Consider the following 18,596-nt stretch of genomic DNA (forward strand, 5'->3'; position numbering starts at 1 on the left):
AATCGTCTTGACTGATTATTGATTGGTGCCAGTCAGCGTGTTGGAGGCAAGTCAACAATTGCTGCTATGTTCCCTCTCTGACACTTACACATTTTTAGGCCTGGACACAAGGTTAAAACTGGAACACTGTCACTGATTGAAATGAAACACTGACCACATTTGGAGGAAAACTTACATCTTTGTGGGGCCTTGTCAGCTTAATTACTTTCGTTCGGCTGTGGTGTTTGCAGGATTTTAGCTTGACAAAGTCAAATCAATCAAGTCTAACCTTCTTCCTGTTTACTGTGTTGCATGTAAACTTAGAACAGTCACAGATGTTTTAAATTAGGTTGATCTTTATTGTCTATGGCAGTGGGCATCCAAGTTGTACATTCATGTGTAACAGCACAGTGCCCTCTAGTGTTCACAATGAGGCAGTTCTCGGATGGCTCAAAGACGACCTTGTTTGTGTTCACATCAATTATTCATAGTTGAAACGCCCTCAAGCCAGTTTTCATTCAGATGGGTGACAGTTTCAGCAGGTACAGATGCTCCAGAGGTCACTGAATGGTTCTATGGATATTAATTTCATGTGAATCATATACTGTGGCCTTCACAGTCACCAGATGTCAACCAAATTGTCTACATTTTCCACTCAAATGGGGAAATATCCCTTTGAAGGATCATTTCAGTAGTGTTCAAAAAGCTTGTAGGAACTAATCCAAGAAGAATTGGTGTTGTTGGTGGCTTGTGACGGCCTATAAGGACTTCTAAGACTCTCTATGGCAGTTTTCTCCTTTAATTTGTCACCTTTTTGTTTGCAGCTCCCTTGACAAAAGCCTCTGACTTCATCCAGCATCATCATGTGAACTTATAACATATCAAAAGAATCAGTTGAGAACACATTCAGCGTCTGTCACAAACATTTTTTTGTAAGGCGTCCTTATATACGGGGCTGTCACAGGAGGAAGCAAACAAAACATTATTCACAGCCTTCAGGTTTGTAGCAGGTTTTCCAGGATGTTTTCATCCAGAGCTCAGCAGCAGCAGCAGATGATCGCGACAGAGATCAGATTCAAAAGTCTCATTGGCAGACTGGAGCATTTTGACAAAACAGATTGCAACCAGAGGTGTAACAATTCAATTGTGAAAACACACCAGGTCTGTGTTCTCATTGAAGTGACTGGGGTGTGCTTGAGTCTTTATAGTCACATTTCTATTTATGCCAATACAAACTCAAATAACAGGTAAGAGTCCCACAGTGTTTTTTGCCATCCGGATATAGCTGAAACAAGATCAATACTGTGTCTCTTAACAACAGTGATCAGACCCATTACTGCTCACCAGCTCTGTCAGTGGTGAGCATGGCTAGTCGTGGCATCGACTTTCTTGTCCTTAGCAACACCAGAAGAACTATTTTCTAATTACCTTCAAGTCAGATGAATCACAGAAAACTACACAGAGTCGATCCTTCAACACTTTCCGATAATTGCCTCGATAAATTTCCTCAATGCAAACACCATTGCTTCTTGAGGCCTTGACAGCTGCAATCCACATCTGTGTGTCTCTATAACCTCCCGTTCCTCTTCTTCAACATTCATGATTAGAGATGTCCTTCACCTGCTTCCTCATCCGCTGACAGCTCTTAATTCCGAAAGCTGTCACCATTTATCATCCCTGTCTTTATCCTCATTTTTTTTTTTCAGCAACATGACTTCTTCTCTGGTGGTGTGTAGGCAGCTGCTACGCCGTTCACAGGCCTGGAGTTGGCCCTGAGGAGAACTCGAGGTGCAGGGTCTGCGTCCCCCTGGTGGACGTTCAGGCCATTACGGGACAGCAGCTCTTTGGCCATCATCATGAAGGCTTCCTCCACATTCTGACTCTCCTACACACAGGAGGAGGAGATGGAGTTTAGTGAAGAATTCACAACAACCACACAACTTCTCATCAGTGTTTTATAAGTGTGCACACTCATCACCTTTGCTGAAGTTTCGAGGGCAGCTAGTACGCCCCTGTCCTTCGCCAGTTTGCAGGCTTCATCAAACAGAACCTGACGTTCCTCCTCCAGGTCACATTTATTACCTGAACAGAGACAGCAAATGTTAATATTTTTTAATCAATCGCACATTTACAGGGAAATTAGCATTAGTAGAGAATACATGACCCAGACGGTAACACTTTACTTGACACCTATCTCTATAACACATTATCACCAGTCTTATAATGATGTATAATGCAGTTATAACACTGTATAAGTATAGTTATAAACACAGCATAACACATTATAGAGCATTATAACTCTATTATAATACTAAGACCTTATAAGCCATTATAAAATGCTCTATGATGTCTTATGCTTATTGTTATAAAGCCTTATGATAATTAATGAGTGTTTATAAGGATAGTTATACACGTTTATAAGCCAATAATAACACATTATAACTATATTAATAATGCATTATCGATATGGACATTGTCAGTGAGTTACTAACAATTATAACCTATTATAATACCTGACCTTATAAGTCATGATAAAATGCTTTATAGGGTGTTATGGTTATTGTTATGCATTATGATAATTTATGAGTGTTTGTAATTATAGTTATGCAGTGCTATAACTGCATTATAACTCATTATAAGTATGGTTATAATGAGTTATAGAGATAGGCGTCAAGTAAAGTGTTACTGAAAAGTCAACTTTAAACTAGTTACTAAAACATGTTTGCAGTTAACATTTTTCATATTCAAACATTGCTTTCGCGCTCTCACATGTAACATGACAGTCACATCCTCACCTATGAGGACCAACACCACATTGTTTGCCCCGAACTGCTCCACCTCCTTCATCCAGTGGTTCACGGAGTCAAAGGTCGAGCGTCGTGTGATGTCATAGGCGATCATGGCACCGTGAGCGCTGCGATAGTAGCTCTGGGTGATGGTACGAAACCTCTCTTGGCCCGCTGTGTCCCACACCTGCATCTGTCTCATGTGAAAGCCACAAATCAGCTTTGATATACTCACATACATATGGATTAAACACACATGACTGACTGAAGGGTTCATAAACACATGAACACACACACACACCCTCTGCAGAATACTCCCCTGTGAACATCTAGGCTATATTTGCATGGCAACAGCTGTCAAAGCAACCAGTTCAAACTCAAAAGCTCAACCCATTTGTTTTCAATGCAATATGGAAAAGCTTAAAAACTAAATCATCACATATTTTTCAAATTTACTCAACTATTAGGCTTTTACAGCTTTATAATGACCTTATGTTTTGAATTACTGATTGATAAAACTAAATAGATATATCAATCACTGGCATCTTGCCACTGACACAAGTGTCAAGGAAAATAGTCAAGAAAAGAAAACAAGCGGAAAGAAAACAAGGATAAACCTTTAGGTCTTGATTAACACAATTCATAATAAAGATTTAATGAGTATTTCCTTTGGCATTTAATATCAGCTGATGACATTTGTTGAGATGACAGCACATACCATGAATTTTTATCTGGCATTCATCTTATCTACAGAACAATCCAGTAGCTCTGGGTGTGTTTACACGCGCGCATGTGTGTTTGTGTGTGTGCGTATGTGATACACTGCATCGCTCCCCTTAGGCTATGACAGATACAAACAGGGAAAGAAATGAAGGGTTTCTATATATCAGAACTGAAAGTGAGCTCATTTGACCTTTCTGGGCTTCCTTACTTCACATAAAGTGAGGGTATTATGGGTAACAGCTAGTGAAAGTGCGTGTGTGTTCTCATTTAATACAGTTAATCCAAACCATTCAGTTCCTTTTCAGGCTTAATGATGCTGCAGAGACGTGATTCCAGTTTATTTCTGTCAGTTACGCTAAGACTGGAGCAGAGAAACCTGATGAACTGGTTCTTCACATGAGCAGCTGGTCTGACTTGTTTTGGACCAAGTTTAACTGACACTGTCAGCAAGGACACCTCAGTATAGTGTCACTCACTCCTCAAGCTAGAAAAAAAGTCCCTCATATGTACCTGAATAATTCTCCTTCTTCTAGATACACCTTGAGCGTTATTTTTTCACACTTCTCATTAAATATTTCACCAACATGTCTGCAGCCTGTCACTGTCAGAACCAACTGCATCTACAACACCCACTGCATGAAGCAGACATCACTGGAGGTTAATTAGGTTTCCTGCAGCGTTAACTTCTTAAGACCATTAAACACAGTTTATTGCCCTTATAACTGTCACACAGGCCTTGAATGACTCCAACTGATTTCAGAGTTTTTAAGATGCACCACCAATCATCACTATCTCTAAAGCCAAACCTTTACTGTAACCTGTAGTCACATGCCGGTATGTTTAAGCTGTTCATCCTGCAGTGACTACAACATTCATTACAATTTGACTAAGAAATTATAAATCAACATCACATGATCATGATGCTGCTTGTCCAGAAAGGTCTGGATATGGGTGGTATGTTGGGCCGTAGATGTTCACTTCTACTTGTGGTTTTCATGTCAAAGCACTGACCTTCACTTTCTTCCCCTCGATGTCCAAGGTTCGTACAGTGAAGTCCACTCCTATTGTGTTCTGTTGCCTCTCTGCGAAAACCCCCGACTTGAAATTCTGAACCACACAGGTCTTCCCCACATTCGAGTCTCCGATCAGGATGATTTTAAACAGGAAATCAAAAGTGTCATCGTGCTCAGGTCCTGGGGTCTGCATGGTGAAGTTACAGTTTCTCTGGATGTGTGAAAGTGGATGAAATGATCCTTCCTATACTTGCTGGGTTATGTTTACGTGAATTAGAATTATTGAAAGGAAACTATATCAACACCACTTTTTCCCCCAGTGAAAGCAATGGTCAGTCCATGTGTAGCCTGTAAAACTTTAAGTGTCTGTCAGTTTGTAAAAATGCTGTTGTCCACAGGTTATCCACAGAATAAAAAATATATTCAGTTTTCAGCCACTAAAACCTTTTGCTTCAAAACTCTACATTCTCTGTGTCTCATGTCCCCAGGCAGTTCAGCCTGTGTCTCCCCTCCTCCAGTGCTCGCTGAGAAGGACAAAACTGTCTCAGTCCTGCTGCTCCTTTCAGATCCTTCTCAGGTGTTGACCCACTTTATAACCTGCAGCCAAAGAAAGCATGAATACACATCCCATCCTTCTTGTCCTCCTGCACCGGCTCTGGTTAGCTGTATAAGTCAAAGACGAAAAGGGAACTTCCTTTTTGATAAAAGCAGGATTTTAAAAAATGCTGGTCTGTATTCTCATTTGCTGTCCAATCCACCTGCTGCCCTTTCTCACGTGTCCCCACCGGCACTGGATTCCTCCTCTCTCTCTCTCTCTGTCTCCCTCTCTCTCTCTCCCCCTCTTTGTCCCTCTCTCATCAGTTTTTCCTGTTCTGGCTGACTTGCAGCCTCACAGCACCTGTAGTAACAATAGAAACCCGCCCTACCTGTCCTAGGAAAGTAGCCCTGCCCCACTGCCACAGTTGAATCTTGGGAAATGCAGTCATCCTGACAGAAGGGCCTTTAATGAACCTCATATAACCTTATTTCAAATTCTGTTTCATTTCCTCAAAGCAACATTTCCTCAAAACAACACTGATTTACAGGTATGGTGAAATCTTATGCCATGGGTTCAATAAGCTTTGTTTATATTTTAGGCTAAAACGTAAATTATAATTTATCTTATGTAGCCTAAATAACTTAATTTTAGCCATTTAGGTGTTCAACCATTATTGATGCAGCATTACAGCTAATTATTTAGACCTTTGTGAATTAGTGGCATTGAAGGATATTTTTCAGTGTAGAGATCCCATTATTCCCAAATATGATGTATATCCCAGAAACAACACCATTGATGCCCAAACAGATAAGCAGCAGTTGGAAATCGCTTCCCTGTTTATGTAACAGCTGCATAAAAAGAGGAAGAAAGCATAAAGAATAGCTTCCTAGTACGGCCAGTATGCGGACACTTTCTCTTTGATTCAGTTTAGTAATCTACCACAGTATAGAGGCATTCACATGTAGGCTACTGACATATAACCAATACATTTCAGTATGATATTAGGCTATAACTAATGGTTTTTGAATGTATGCATTAATGTGAAAGCCTTTTTTTTTTTTTAGGGATAAAGGTGTGGCTTGTTATAACAACTTATTCTATAGGCCTGCATCATCATTTGTAGTCTGACTAGTAACAACTGTTAGATAGAAGTAGCATATTTATAAAAATGTAGGCTACTGTATAGTACCAGATGTAGCCTACTAAAGCAGCCCATAATATGTGAGCGAATGATTTTAGTTTGTTACATTCCATCAAGGTAAATGTGAGACTTCTGCAAACCTATTCAGTTTTTAATTAGATCCTAGTATTTTTTAGATTCATTATTGACTCATAACAATGTGAAACTGTATTTTGGTCTTCATTGTTTTTGATTTTTTGTTAAATGGGAAAATTAATTTGAACAATCAAAAACAAACAAACAAATAATAAGAACAAACAAACATATAAATTCGACATAAGCGATTATCAATGCACGCAATCACTAAACATATCAATCTGGAATGAACTCCTCTCCAAATGACTGCTTCCTGTACGCAGCTCGCCTTAGATTCCATCATTTCCGACTGCACCTGAAAGCAGCACAGACCCCTCCATACAGCGCACATCACAGTGACGTCCGGTGCGGATTCATAGGTGCCCTTAACTGTTCCCATCACAGGTCCGTGTCCGCCGTAACATTTGCTTTATGAAAGGTTGTTTCTACGCCCCGGAGAGACGCAGCAGCAGCATGCAGCGGAGCGCAGTGGTCGTGGTGGCGGAGAAAACCACCTTAAAAAGGCCGTTTATCTTCACCAATGCTGTGCATATGGTAGGTAAATACCACTGCTTCCGAATGCAGGTCAATATAAGAGGCCTATCACCGCTTTCCATAGCCCGTTTCTCTGAATGCATGTTTGAATTGCTGATGTTATTTGACCTAAATCACCAGTGGGGCTATTATTAAACCAAAGAAGACACTGTGTTTGTGTGTGTGCGTCTCTCTCTCTCTGTGTGTGTGTGGTGAGAGATACTGCAGCTCCCTCCCTCCATCAAAATGTACTGTATGTAGCCTACAACGTTGCAATGTCTGCAGAACTGTTTTAAGGGGATACACCAATAAAGTGATGAGAAAGAGAAAAAAAGAAGAAAAGAAACAATCTGTGGTAGCTGCAACAGAAAGACGCCATAGTCATGGTTATAATTTGCATCTCCAAAGAATAATCCTCCTCTTTCATCCCACACTGACCTCTCCACCCATTCAGCATCTATAATCGTATTATGATGCTAATGTTTACAGTGTGTTTGTGTTGTTGATGTAGAGTCATATGCAGCATAGGCCTCCTTTTGGTTGTGATGCTACTGCTCTGTAAAGGTATCCTGGATGGATACAGCTGCTGCTCCACTAATGAGTTCACCACACATTTACAAAACATGAGCTGATACTTTTCCATCTGATAGGTTATGGATTTATAGATTTATAGATTTGATCTTATTGTCCATTCTTAATGCATTTAATGTCTCATTTATTTCTCCATACAGGCATTGTGCTTCTTCATGCTGACAATGACGATAACCTGGCACAGAGATCTCATACAAACAGGCAAAGTAAGACAGATTTCTCATGTTCTTATGGAATTAAAAAAACCAAAAAAACAACATTATTTCCAAAGGAGATAATTATTTACTTAAGCCAGAAATAACCATGTCTTGTCAGAGTTTAAAGGGACAAAAGCATTGCTGGGATATCTAAGGTACAGCTGTGGAATTATTAATGCACTGGCCTCCCCCTCCCGAGGGGCTTCCATCAATACTGGCCTGAGCACTTTTATATTGTCTTTTCTCTGAAATTGCTGGGTTGAAGCCTTTATGTCAACAAGCATTTACCTGTTGAAGTGTCCTTGGGCAAGACAGTGAATTATCTTCCCATGCTAAGGGTACCGTTCTATAGCTGACCCTGACCTTTGACCTTTTTTGTAGCCATGCAATCCTAGCAATAGCTGCATGACAACAGAGTGATATAAATATAAAGTGTAAGTGAACACCTCTGTTGAGTTTGACTTCTTCCATGGATTTTTTTTGCCTTAACACTAATGTTATTCGTCTCCACAGCTGGTGTCCAGTGTCTCTGTAGTGTTGATGTACGTCATAGAGATCGGCTGCCTGCTGCTCTCAGTGCTCGGTATATTTGGAGCCTGTAAAGGAAAGAGATGGTGTTTGATTCTGGTAAAGAAAAACCTACTGTGTGTATTTATTACCAGTGTGTGTTTAAGATGTAATTGTGGGTTCATTCTGACATGTTGTTTCTCTCTCACTGACTTTTGCTGGTCTTCCTGTGGGCAGTATGCAACTGGGATGGCAGCAGCCAGTCAAACGATAATTGTTAGAACAGCACTTAGTTACCAAGACGTCTATGAGGTAAAGTACTTGAATGCCTCACTTACAGTTTTTCATTAACAATGACAGCTGTTAAAAAGCAGCTTTAACATATTCATAATAACTCGATAAGCAAAGAGGATTCAATGAGATTTCTTCCTCCTCAGAAGCGTGTTGCCCGCGAGGAGGCCAAGTTACTGTCCATGATGCCCCTCAAAGGAACCAGCAAAGCCAACAGGACTCTGCTTTACAGTATTCAAGAGGAAGTAAGTAGCTCTTACTCATTTTTTTTTTTTTTTTTTTTTTTAAAAACATAGCCTACAACAGATAATATACTTTTCTTTCTTCAAAATTAGCTATTTTCCATTATTTACTAGCTGAATCTTTCAGTAGCAGTCTGTGTGTTTTTTCCCCCCAAACCGAAGTACATGCTGACTCACTCCTGTTATTCTTTTCTCTTACTTTGATAAAAGGGATGATCTTGCACCCAAGTTCTGGAACTACATTTCCCAGAATGCTTTGAGGGCAGTTTAGCAGGAAGTATTTTGTTAGAATGGAGGCAGCCACAGCCCACATCTTAAGACATGTTGTTTTGGGTGTTAATTTCTTTGGAATGTGCCAACTTGGCACCAGTAAAATTATGCTGAATTAGTCACAGTTAGTGTCTCTATGTGTGTTTTTAATACTGAAGACAACTTAAAAAGACACAATGATTCTCAGGCAAGTAAAGGAGTTTGAGAAGTGTCTTTTTCTGCAATATCTAAGCAGACTTATAGGTTGTGTATTCAGTAGGTAATGAAGTGAGAGTGGTATCCCCAGAAAGTTCTAAAACAATGAGCTTCTTCAGCCTCACATCTCTTCCATTGCAAACTACAGCTAGGTTAGATGCAGCTACCTTTGGGACTTTGACAGACAAATGCTAAACTGCCTCAAAAGACAGAAGACTAACAAAGAAAAGAAACCTTGGGGAAGCACAAGACTGACTCATCACACATAACACTCAGATGCCAATCAAACTTGAATGAAGCCACACCTGCTGTAGCCTATACAAAGTATTTTGGGTTTGGTCAAGGAAGCAGTTGTGTCCCATCTTAAAGACAAGTCAAGTCATCCTTCTGTATGCAGGAGTTTCACAAGTGTTTTTTTCTTGGTTGTGTATTCAGAACATGTTGGAGTGATGGTGGTTTCTTCAGAAAGTCTAAAACCTCACATTCTAACATCTCTGACAGCGAAATACTGCTAGCTTGGGAGGAACTACTTTGGGGGCTTTGTCTCAGCAAGATGCTAACTCTCACACGAGGTGCACTAACAAGGAAGAGAAATCTTGAGGAAGCACAAGACAGACACACACAAATCACACACTCAACAAGCAGGTGGCAATGAAACTTGAATGACGCCACACCTGCTGTTTAAGTAGCCTTACTAGGGTGTGGCCAGGCAAGCAGGTGTGTCCTATCTTAAAGATATATCGTCCTTCTGAAGGAGCACCATTACATGGACAAACAAATATTGGTCTAATACGCTGCTCTTTGGTTATTCTTTTATGGTTGCATATACATCTTCATGTACTTGTTGGGTATTTTATTGGCAATGCATATAGTTCTTGCCTATTGTGTGTGTCACTTCCAGTTTGAGTGCTGTGGTCTTATTGAGGGATACAAGGACTGGGGCTCTTTCATCCCTGCTTCCTGTAACTGCCACTATCCGGGAAAATGCGTGAGTATATCCCTTTTTATAAGCAGAGCATAAGAAGTGAGGATGACTCATCAGGATCTCTGGTGCTGTATTCACACATTGTCTTTGGGAGCTGAAATGTCTTCACAACCCACACCAGTGATGACCAAAACTATGACGGTAAAAGGGCCTAGGATATCAAAAGAAGTTAATTTTCCTTCAAATATGAATTTGTCCTCATATGATTTATTTTGCTACCAGCTCAGTATTGACTGATCTGATCTATTTTTGTCATATTATGTAATGGGATTTTGTCCTCCTCACCAGATTCGACTTCGGGGTAGTGCCACACTTGGGGCTCCAAAGAACCAGTATGTTTATCGAGAGGTAAAAAAAAAAAACTCTTTAAGAAAAAAGAAAGAAACCTTTATTCCAGTAACCTTTATTAACCTTGATTGCTCCATTAACACTGTAACCTTTTTTTTTTTTGCCACCATCTTTGAAACAAACCTGCACCTTGTCCCTCCCCACAGCCTTGCCTACCGATTTATGTTTCCGAACTCAAGCTTGCATTCTCATTGGCGATGGCTATACAGTTTGGAAGTGGAGTGTTTTGGGTATGTGTGTTTCGTTTATATGTTTGCTTGTGCCCTTGTTGATGATGATGGTACCAGGTATGTTCAATTGTGTGCCTTGATCTAACCTGCACTTCCATTCGCAGATGGTTTTACTTGTCATGAGCATCAAGCTGATGGGCCAGATAAGACGAAAACAGGAGTTCATGGCTCTTCTACAATCAAACAGATATGTCCCTGGTGCCTTCTAGTAACCTACTACATTTAATACATACATAAAGTATTATCAAGCGTACCTTGTTTGAATTTGCACATGTAAACACATTAGGCTGTATAACATAACCTGGCTAATTTGTGCTGTAGCAACATATGTTAAATTATTATTATTATTATATATTATTATTGTTATTTTCTAAGTGTTAATGCATGTAACCGATGTTGAAAATTAATCTACATGCATAGATAAATTTGAAATGACTTTTTTTCCCTCTTACTGCTGTAAAAACGATGCAGTTTAATGAAATTAGCTAATCTTTAATAATCATCACATTTTCACCTAACCTTTGGCATATCCACAAGATTCTGAATATCTTACCAAGCTTTAACCAGCCATCTATTCTTCTGCCATTTTGTTATTTACAGTAAGTGTTGTGTCATCTGGATTATATTCTGACATCGTCTCCATTGCCTTCACACTTCTCTGAGTCTGGGTTTGTCAAGGCAGATTTTAATCCAATCACATCTACTGTCCCTCACAATCTCAAACACAAGCAGAAAAAAACATTTTCTGTTGTCAACTGGACCAATGTCTTTCAAACGTACATATATTTGTACTTGTCTTAAAGCACACGTTGAATTTTCAGCACTAGAACAACCAATAATCTTTGAACAAATAATATTAATAATCCTTATGTAGCATCTTTCTTAAACAGAGTTTACAAAGTGCTTTGATTGAACTATAATATAATATTTATTTATTATTGAGCAATGATTTTCTTGGATAAATAATCAGGTTAGACAAAGGAATGAGTCAAAATTCTCATTAGGATACAAGAATGTCTTGATGCCTTGTTATGCACACTGTATATTAGAAACATCATTACTTCATTCAGTTTTTTTAAAGCACACGTTGTGAGTAAAGGATATGTGATCATGTCCATCAGGAGGAGAGAGGATTCTGTTTGGTTGCACGTTCAGTAGACATGCCAGTAAATCCTCAATTATTATTTTTTGCCTCTAAACATTTAATTTCTAAGTTTGGAGAAATTTAGGCAAGGCCACTGCAGACAGGCTGTGAGAGGCTTCTGTAGGAAAATGCGTCATCGATATTCTTGCAGAGATTGTACTTTCCCACTCTGACCGAAGAGGCCTTTATGCCACATCACTCCGAATATGACTTGCTGCATGAGCTGCCCGCAGTTAAAATGTCTCCTCGACTAATGTATTGTCAAATGAATTTTGTCTGAAACAGCAGATCCAATGTCTACCTGTGCACTTTAACCATTAATGCCTATTATATATGTTCCGATACGTTCTGAAAAAGTATTGTATTTTTATTTCTGTCATACACTGTTTTCTTTTTATGGAATGAAGTTATGTAATATTTTGTAAATAGCAGGAATAAACAATGTGATTCTTGTTTCTTTGATGTCTTGCATTTTCTATTGAATACTAATAGGCACCTACACTACACTACAAAACTGCCCAGGTAGCCTACCGCAGCAAGTTTCCGCTTCAGATAAACTGTGGCATTACACAGCATGCAACATTGTATGGTGATTTACAGTATTAGATAGTTAAATGATTATTTTATTTTTGTGTAGTAATGAAATTAGTGAAATGTGCTCTGTTGTGTCCGTTTCTACTACACTGCTTTCACATTGGCTTCATTTGTCAGACCTGGTATCGACATCCATTTTCATATATATTTACATTACACATACATATATGTAAACCTTTATATTTTGTATGTAGGCCTACAGTTTTTGTTTTACTCAGAAAGTCCCTTTTATCAGCTATTTTGAGAGAAAGAAAAAACAGTAGGAAGAATGAGTTGTTGATCTCTTTAAGAAAAGTCACGTGACGGTCACATGACCCGGAAGTAGCCTGAACCGTGTCGGCGTGGTTGTGTTTACATGAAAAGCTCCTGGTTTACACATCGCATGCGGCTCCGTTGAGTAAACAAACAGTTATTTTCTATTTATTATACACTTATATTTCCACCTAAAGACAGAAATGCGATTTGCATTCTTCGCGTAAACGGGTACAGCTCTCTGTCACTGCAGCCGAGGTGGTGATAATGTGTAGGATACGGATATTACTGTGAATAGACGGACTATTTCGCATGTGTAACCCGTTATTATGCAGAAATAAAGCACGTATCATCTTCCTAAGGTTACTGACATTACTTTTTAAGATTGGTCATACAACTAGCTATCTTAAAGAGAGGCTAAAACCGTATTCTCCTCTGCGGCCGTGTAAGTTTATCACCTTAGATTTATCTTCTCCATTATTCTGTCTTCTTTTGAATATGTTTACATTGTGTTTGAGCCTGTATGATTTGTGCTGTGTATATAAATGTGTTTTTTCTTGTCTGCTCAAAGAGGACACACGGATGAAGTGACCATGAAGCAGGACAATGATGCTGTGACCGTCCCTGCGTGCTTCATTTCAAGCCATGAAGGTTTCCTGGGAAGCATCAAAAACTTTATCAGGGACTTTGTGGTGACTGAGATAGACATCAATGGACAGCAGGTTAATAAAGCTGTGGCAGCACAGACCCCCCGCGGTGCCTGCTCCTATAAAAACAATGAGACCAGTGCAGAATTTAAGCAAAATAATGAGTTCTTTGTCCTACATGATGCAGATGTCCCAGCTGATTATGAGGTGGACATTGCCCCACCGAGTCCAGGCAGTTTTGATTTAGGTGTGATCTTAGGTCAGTCGGTCAGCGATGAGCTTGAGCAGTTTGTGTTGACTCTTAAGGATGAGAAACGAGCCCAGCAGGAGTTATCTCTGGGATCCTTCACTGACAAACACCACAGAGCGAACGTCCACCGGGCCGTCAGACACCGCTTCCCCTTCCTCATGACCGTCACCATCCAGCCCGAGATCAGGGTGAGGGAGGACCCGGACTACAGAGAGCTCTCCCAGCTGGTCACGGAGGACGAGGCCGAGGACTTCTTCAGATTCATAGACGCCAAAGTGCGAGGTTCCTCCTACACGTTTGGACCTGACGACAACAAGGAGCACAGGACGGCCGTCCACCACTTCCTGAGCCGCAGGTTTGGAAAACTGGTGGAGACCAAGAGCTTCAGCGACCAGGGGAGCACAGCGATCACGGTGAGGCTGAGGGAGCGAGGGAGGCCGAAGAAGAGAAGCGCAGATGAACGCAAGGAAGAGGAAGTTTACACGGGTGAGGATGTAAACCATTTGCTTTTGTTCTCTCAATAACACTATATTGAACAGGCTTTTTAGCACAAGAAAATAAAGATAAGAAAAATGCAGAAACAGCTTGGAAATAAGCACAAATGCAGAATCATGAAAGACAGTAATGTGTTTTTTTGTGTGTGTTCTCTGTTTCAGCATTCACTCTGTGTAAAGAGAACCTGGAGACTCTGGAGGCCATCAGCTACATGGCAGCATCTCTTGGGGTCCTGCCGTCAGATTTCACCTACGCTGGGATCAAAGATAAAAGAGCCATCACCTTTCAGTCCATGGTGGTGAAGAAGGTCTCACCTCAAAGGTAGTACTGTGTTTCTTGTATTGATTTTGTCACGTTGACCTTCATGTTTTTTTTTCCTATTCACAAACAAGCGAGACAAAAAGTAAGACATAGGGTTGTGTCAGTCCTAAATATTGAGGATACTTGCTATTGATCTGAATGAATGAATTTATTCTATGTTATGTATCATTAGGTTGAAAGAGAAGACAGGAGAGTTTGAGAGGAGAGGGATGCGTCTGTCCCAGGTCCGCTCTGTCAGCGAGCCCCTCAGGCTGGGGCGACTGCAGGGGAACCACTTTGACCTGGTGGTCCGAGACCTGAGACCACACGGAGCCAGTGACACACACTCCTCTGGTGCTGATAGACACAACCGCCTGGCAGAGCTGGTAGAGGAAGCACTGGAAAATGTCAAGGTATTCATCTACTTCTAAATCATATCTTTGGTTTTACACCAGGTAATATGATGTCAGTGACTTTGAAGGGCGTTTCCAGTCCTAATCAATGTTTACCTCTGATATCAGGTCACGTATGATCAGTTCATAGCATCCATAGGCTACTCCCAACTGCAGCGTGTGGATGTTTATAATTGTTTTTGTTCAAGAATATATCATTTTTTCAATGTTCATTAATGGGCTCCGGACTAATTTTAAAATTGTTCTGTGGTTGCAAGTAACGTCCTTTTGACCATCATTTAAATTTTAAAATTGGCTTTACAATTAAATTAAAAGCAAAAGGGTCAGAGAACACAACAGTAGAGGGACTGAAGGCTACAGCCGCTGAATTTGAGGCGTTTGTTCTCTGACCCGGGAAAGAACAATGCGGAAGCCGTGGTAAGTCCGAATTTTGGTTTAATTTAATTATAAAGCGAATTTTAAAATTTAAATGATGGTCAAAAGAATGTTACTTGTGACCACAGAATAGGTGACCTGATGTAAACATTGATTACGACTGGAAATGCCCTTTAACTCTGACGTGGTGCCAAAAACTCTAAACATTAGTGAGTAGAGGAAGAGGACACAGCAGGTTCACTAAAACTGGATAGGTGATAACTGGAACAATACAGCCTGGTCTGATGAATGTGGATTTGTGTTGAGGCATGCAGACGGTCGGATCAGAACTTGTTGTGTCAACAACAAGAATCCATGGATCTAACCTCCAACAGACCAGACCAGACTACTGCTTCTGCTGCTGGTGGTGGTGCAATGTGTTGAGACAGTTTTATTGGCACACGTTAGTACGAGTCTGTGCTGCAGTCTGTTTGAGTATTGTTGTTGACCATGTGCAGCCTTTTATGGCTACAATTTACCATCTTCTAATGGCTTTCTTCATCATGTCTCAAACTGGCTTCAGGGACATGAGATTGAATCACATGATCTTAAGTCTCAGATCTGAGTGCAGTAGTTCACAGAGCAGAAATGTTGTTTTTTTACTCAATCCAACTTGTACCAAATATTGCAAATGCAAAATGCAATGCAAAAGGTCCTTCATTTTACCACCTTCACCTTGATTGTCGTTGCAGGGCAGGGGTTTTGTCAATTACTACGGACCACAGAGGTTTGGGAGTGGACAGAGTGTTCAGTCTGACAAAGTGGGACTGGCTTTACTCAAAGAGGACATGGTAAGTGTTACCTACCCAGCGCTGGATCTAACTACCACTAATACTGTTCCAGCTCCAGAATGACAAACATCCCGGTAAAATAATGTCACACTGCACAGTCCTGTGTTGCTGCTGTACTCAGTATGTTTCTGTGTGTGTCAGGTCAGTGCTGTGCGCCTCTTCTTCACCCCAGAGGACGGCAACGATCCTCAGAGCCACGCAAAGAGGCACTTCCTCCAGACAGGTGAGAGCTGGCACAACAACTACTAACCACTGTTTCATTTTTTTTTTTTTTTTTGGAATGATCAAAGATCAAAAATGAGTTTGACCGCCCAGTTTTATGTGTTGACAGTTAATACAGCAATTTTTTGTTTGTTACGTTTCTCTTTCCTGCCTCTCCACAACAGAAAACGCTAAGGAATCTCTGGCCTTGATGCCGTTGTCTAAGGCCAGAGAGCGGCTGATGCTTCGAGCCCTGAACCGCTATGGTACTGGGGCAGATGGATGTGCCCAAGCCTGGCTCAGCCTGCCCCACAGCATGAGAGTCTTCTACCCACACGCCTACTGTAGCAGGTCAGCTGCAAGAAAAATACCCTCAAACATTTTGTCCTATCATTTCACAAACATGGGACCTGGGTGATAAGGCACTTTCCACAGATAGGTTTAATTTAGCCCCAGTTCATTTTTTTTTCTAGGGCCACATAAAATAAATAATAATTGAGTAATTGAGGAAAAAGTTGACAGTGTGTTTTGAGTTAATGTAGGTATAAATGTGTCCTTACTTTATAAAGTAATGTTTAATTTATGAATATGTTGCTAGGGTTTGTTTGGGTGTGTTTGTTCAGGAAATCAAATAAAACCTGTGCAAAGATTGCAAAATATTATTATTTTAAGAAATTCTCATTCAAGCTTTGTGATTCACTGTGATGTAATGGTTATACGTGAAAATGAATAAGCTGTGTTCGTGATTTATTTTCTCTTACATTTAGATTTAAGCCAGCCCACAATGCTTCAACTCATTCATGGTGGTGTTGATATTAAGTGTACTGATGAGTCTGTTTGTGGTTGTCAGAGTGTGGAACGAGGCGGTGGCCCACAGGTTGAGTACGCTGGGCCACAGTGTCAGGCGAGGAGACCTGGTGTGGACGCAGGACGGACAAAACAAAGCAGAGGACTCCGGAGAAGGCAGCTCTGCTCAGGTAAGAATGGATTAAAAAAAAAATGGAAGGAGACATTTGCATCAAAGGAAACGTCCAGTGTTTAGATACTAGAGGAAGTACGTCTGTTGTTTTTTCAGGAACTGTAGGCTTCTCTGTGAATGTTAATGTCACTGACCTTTCGTTTAATTTTCCAGATTCATGTGGTGACGGACCAAGAGGAGCAAAGGGGAGTCTACACACTCGGACAGGTGTGAATTTAAGGCAAATATTTCTATTTTAAATGCAAACTGATTTCATTTGACTTGTATCACTGCTGTTGTTGTTGTTGCTGTTGTTGTTGTTATGCCGTCAGGTGTTACTGCCGATGCCAGGAAACACGGTGAAGTATCCAGAAAATGCCATGGGGACCTGGTACCAGGAGAGACTGGCCAGAGACGGACTGGAGGACTGTCGCTTCAGGGTCGGCAGCCTGAAACTGAATCTGCCTGGCTGCTACCGCCCCCTGCTGGCCCTGCCACGCAACCTCAGCTACCAGCTCCAGAAAGCAGCCTGCAGGGAAGGAGGAGGAGGAGGAGGAGGAGGAGAGGTGACAGGAGAAAGGAAGCAGGACTCGCTCATTCTCACCATAAACTTCGACCTGGATTCGTCCTGCTACGCGACCATCTGCCTCAGAGAGATCATGAAGTGTGACCCATAGAACGTGAGGTTGTATTTGTGTATACTTATGTGTAAAAGAGTCAACATTTTGTACCTCACCAATGTTTTTTTTAACTTTATTGATGCTACAGTGATTGTGATACAATATCAGTGGAACTTAATTTTGTTTTTGAAGTAATGAGCAGAAGACTGTGGTCTAACGCTATACAGTGAAAAAGCAAAATGTGCAGTTATTAAGACTTATAATATGAAAAGTGGCCACATGTGAATATATCTAAATGTCAAAGCATGTAAACAGTATTTGTGTTTTGTGCCATGAATAAAAAATTTCGGATAAGAAATCAGTGTAATTTAGTTTTTTTGTTTCTGAACTTTTATTTTCCTCTGAGTTTTCTGCAATTTTAAAGAGTCCATCCAATGAGAAATGGAAGACCACAAGTGTCATTGGAACAATAATTAAACATTTCATTAACTGATCGTGAAAGAACTCCTAATTATTATTATATACAGAGTTCCTGAGGAGTCACGCGCAGTCTGATTCTTTTGAACTACAAAGCGGTAAGATTAAAAAATGTAAAGCAAAAAAAACAAAAAAACAACTACATTTTTGGACAAAAAAAAAATCCAATTTTATCTAGGGTTTATTTCTGTTATTGTGAAAAGGATGGTTAGGCAAGAAATAACTCAAATGTATCTGGCAAAAGATCAGCTAGATTGCAGCCTTCTTGAGCTCTCCGTCAGGTTACACACAAACACCATTGACCGTCGCTAAATTGTTTGATTGGGATGAAAATGAAATGAATGAATCAAGGGGCA

At 40.4% G+C, this 18,596-nt stretch overlaps 3 protein-coding genes across 3 annotated transcripts; 2 read left to right on the forward strand and 1 right to left on the reverse strand.

Annotated features, from left to right (window-relative positions):
* Positions 1-1,681: 1,681 nt before the first annotated feature.
* LOC311006870 (ras-related protein Rab-19-like) lies at positions 1,682-4,694 on the reverse strand (the record flags this gene model as incomplete). The annotated part of the gene is made up of 4 exons (XM_083999873.1): positions 1,682-1,864; positions 1,958-2,061; positions 2,775-2,958; positions 4,500-4,694. 4 exons carry the CDS (start codon positions 4,692-4,694, stop codon positions 1,682-1,684), a joined length of 666 nt encoding a protein of 221 aa, XP_083855999.1.
* Positions 4,695-6,768: 2,074 nt separating this feature from the next.
* Positions 6,769-10,893, forward strand: LOC311006306 (tetraspanin-8-like; the record flags this gene model as incomplete). Its single annotated transcript, XM_083999083.1, has 9 exons — positions 6,769-6,849; positions 7,560-7,625; positions 8,130-8,243; positions 8,361-8,435; positions 8,561-8,659; positions 10,023-10,109; positions 10,395-10,454; positions 10,601-10,684; positions 10,789-10,893. 9 exons carry the CDS (start codon positions 6,769-6,771, stop codon positions 10,891-10,893), a joined length of 771 nt encoding a protein of 256 aa, XP_083855209.1.
* A 1,856-nt stretch (positions 10,894-12,749) lies between these two features.
* LOC311006969 (pseudouridylate synthase PUS7L-like) lies at positions 12,750-18,036 on the forward strand. Its single transcript, XM_084000043.1, has 10 exons — positions 12,750-13,119; positions 13,246-14,057; positions 14,228-14,387; positions 14,560-14,779; positions 15,886-15,984; positions 16,126-16,207; positions 16,371-16,536; positions 17,036-17,162; positions 17,318-17,371; positions 17,476-18,036. Exons 2-10 carry the CDS (start codon positions 13,268-13,270, stop codon positions 17,818-17,820), a joined length of 2,043 nt encoding a protein of 680 aa, XP_083856169.1. The 5' UTR covers positions 12,750-13,119; positions 13,246-13,267; the 3' UTR covers positions 17,821-18,036.
* Positions 18,037-18,596: the final 560 nt, after the last annotated feature.

The sequence above is a fragment of the Trachurus trachurus genome (genome assembly GCF_905171665.1).
Source record: "Trachurus trachurus genome assembly, chromosome: 23".
In the NCBI taxonomy this organism is placed as follows: domain Eukaryota; kingdom Metazoa; phylum Chordata; class Actinopteri; order Carangiformes; family Carangidae; genus Trachurus; species Trachurus trachurus.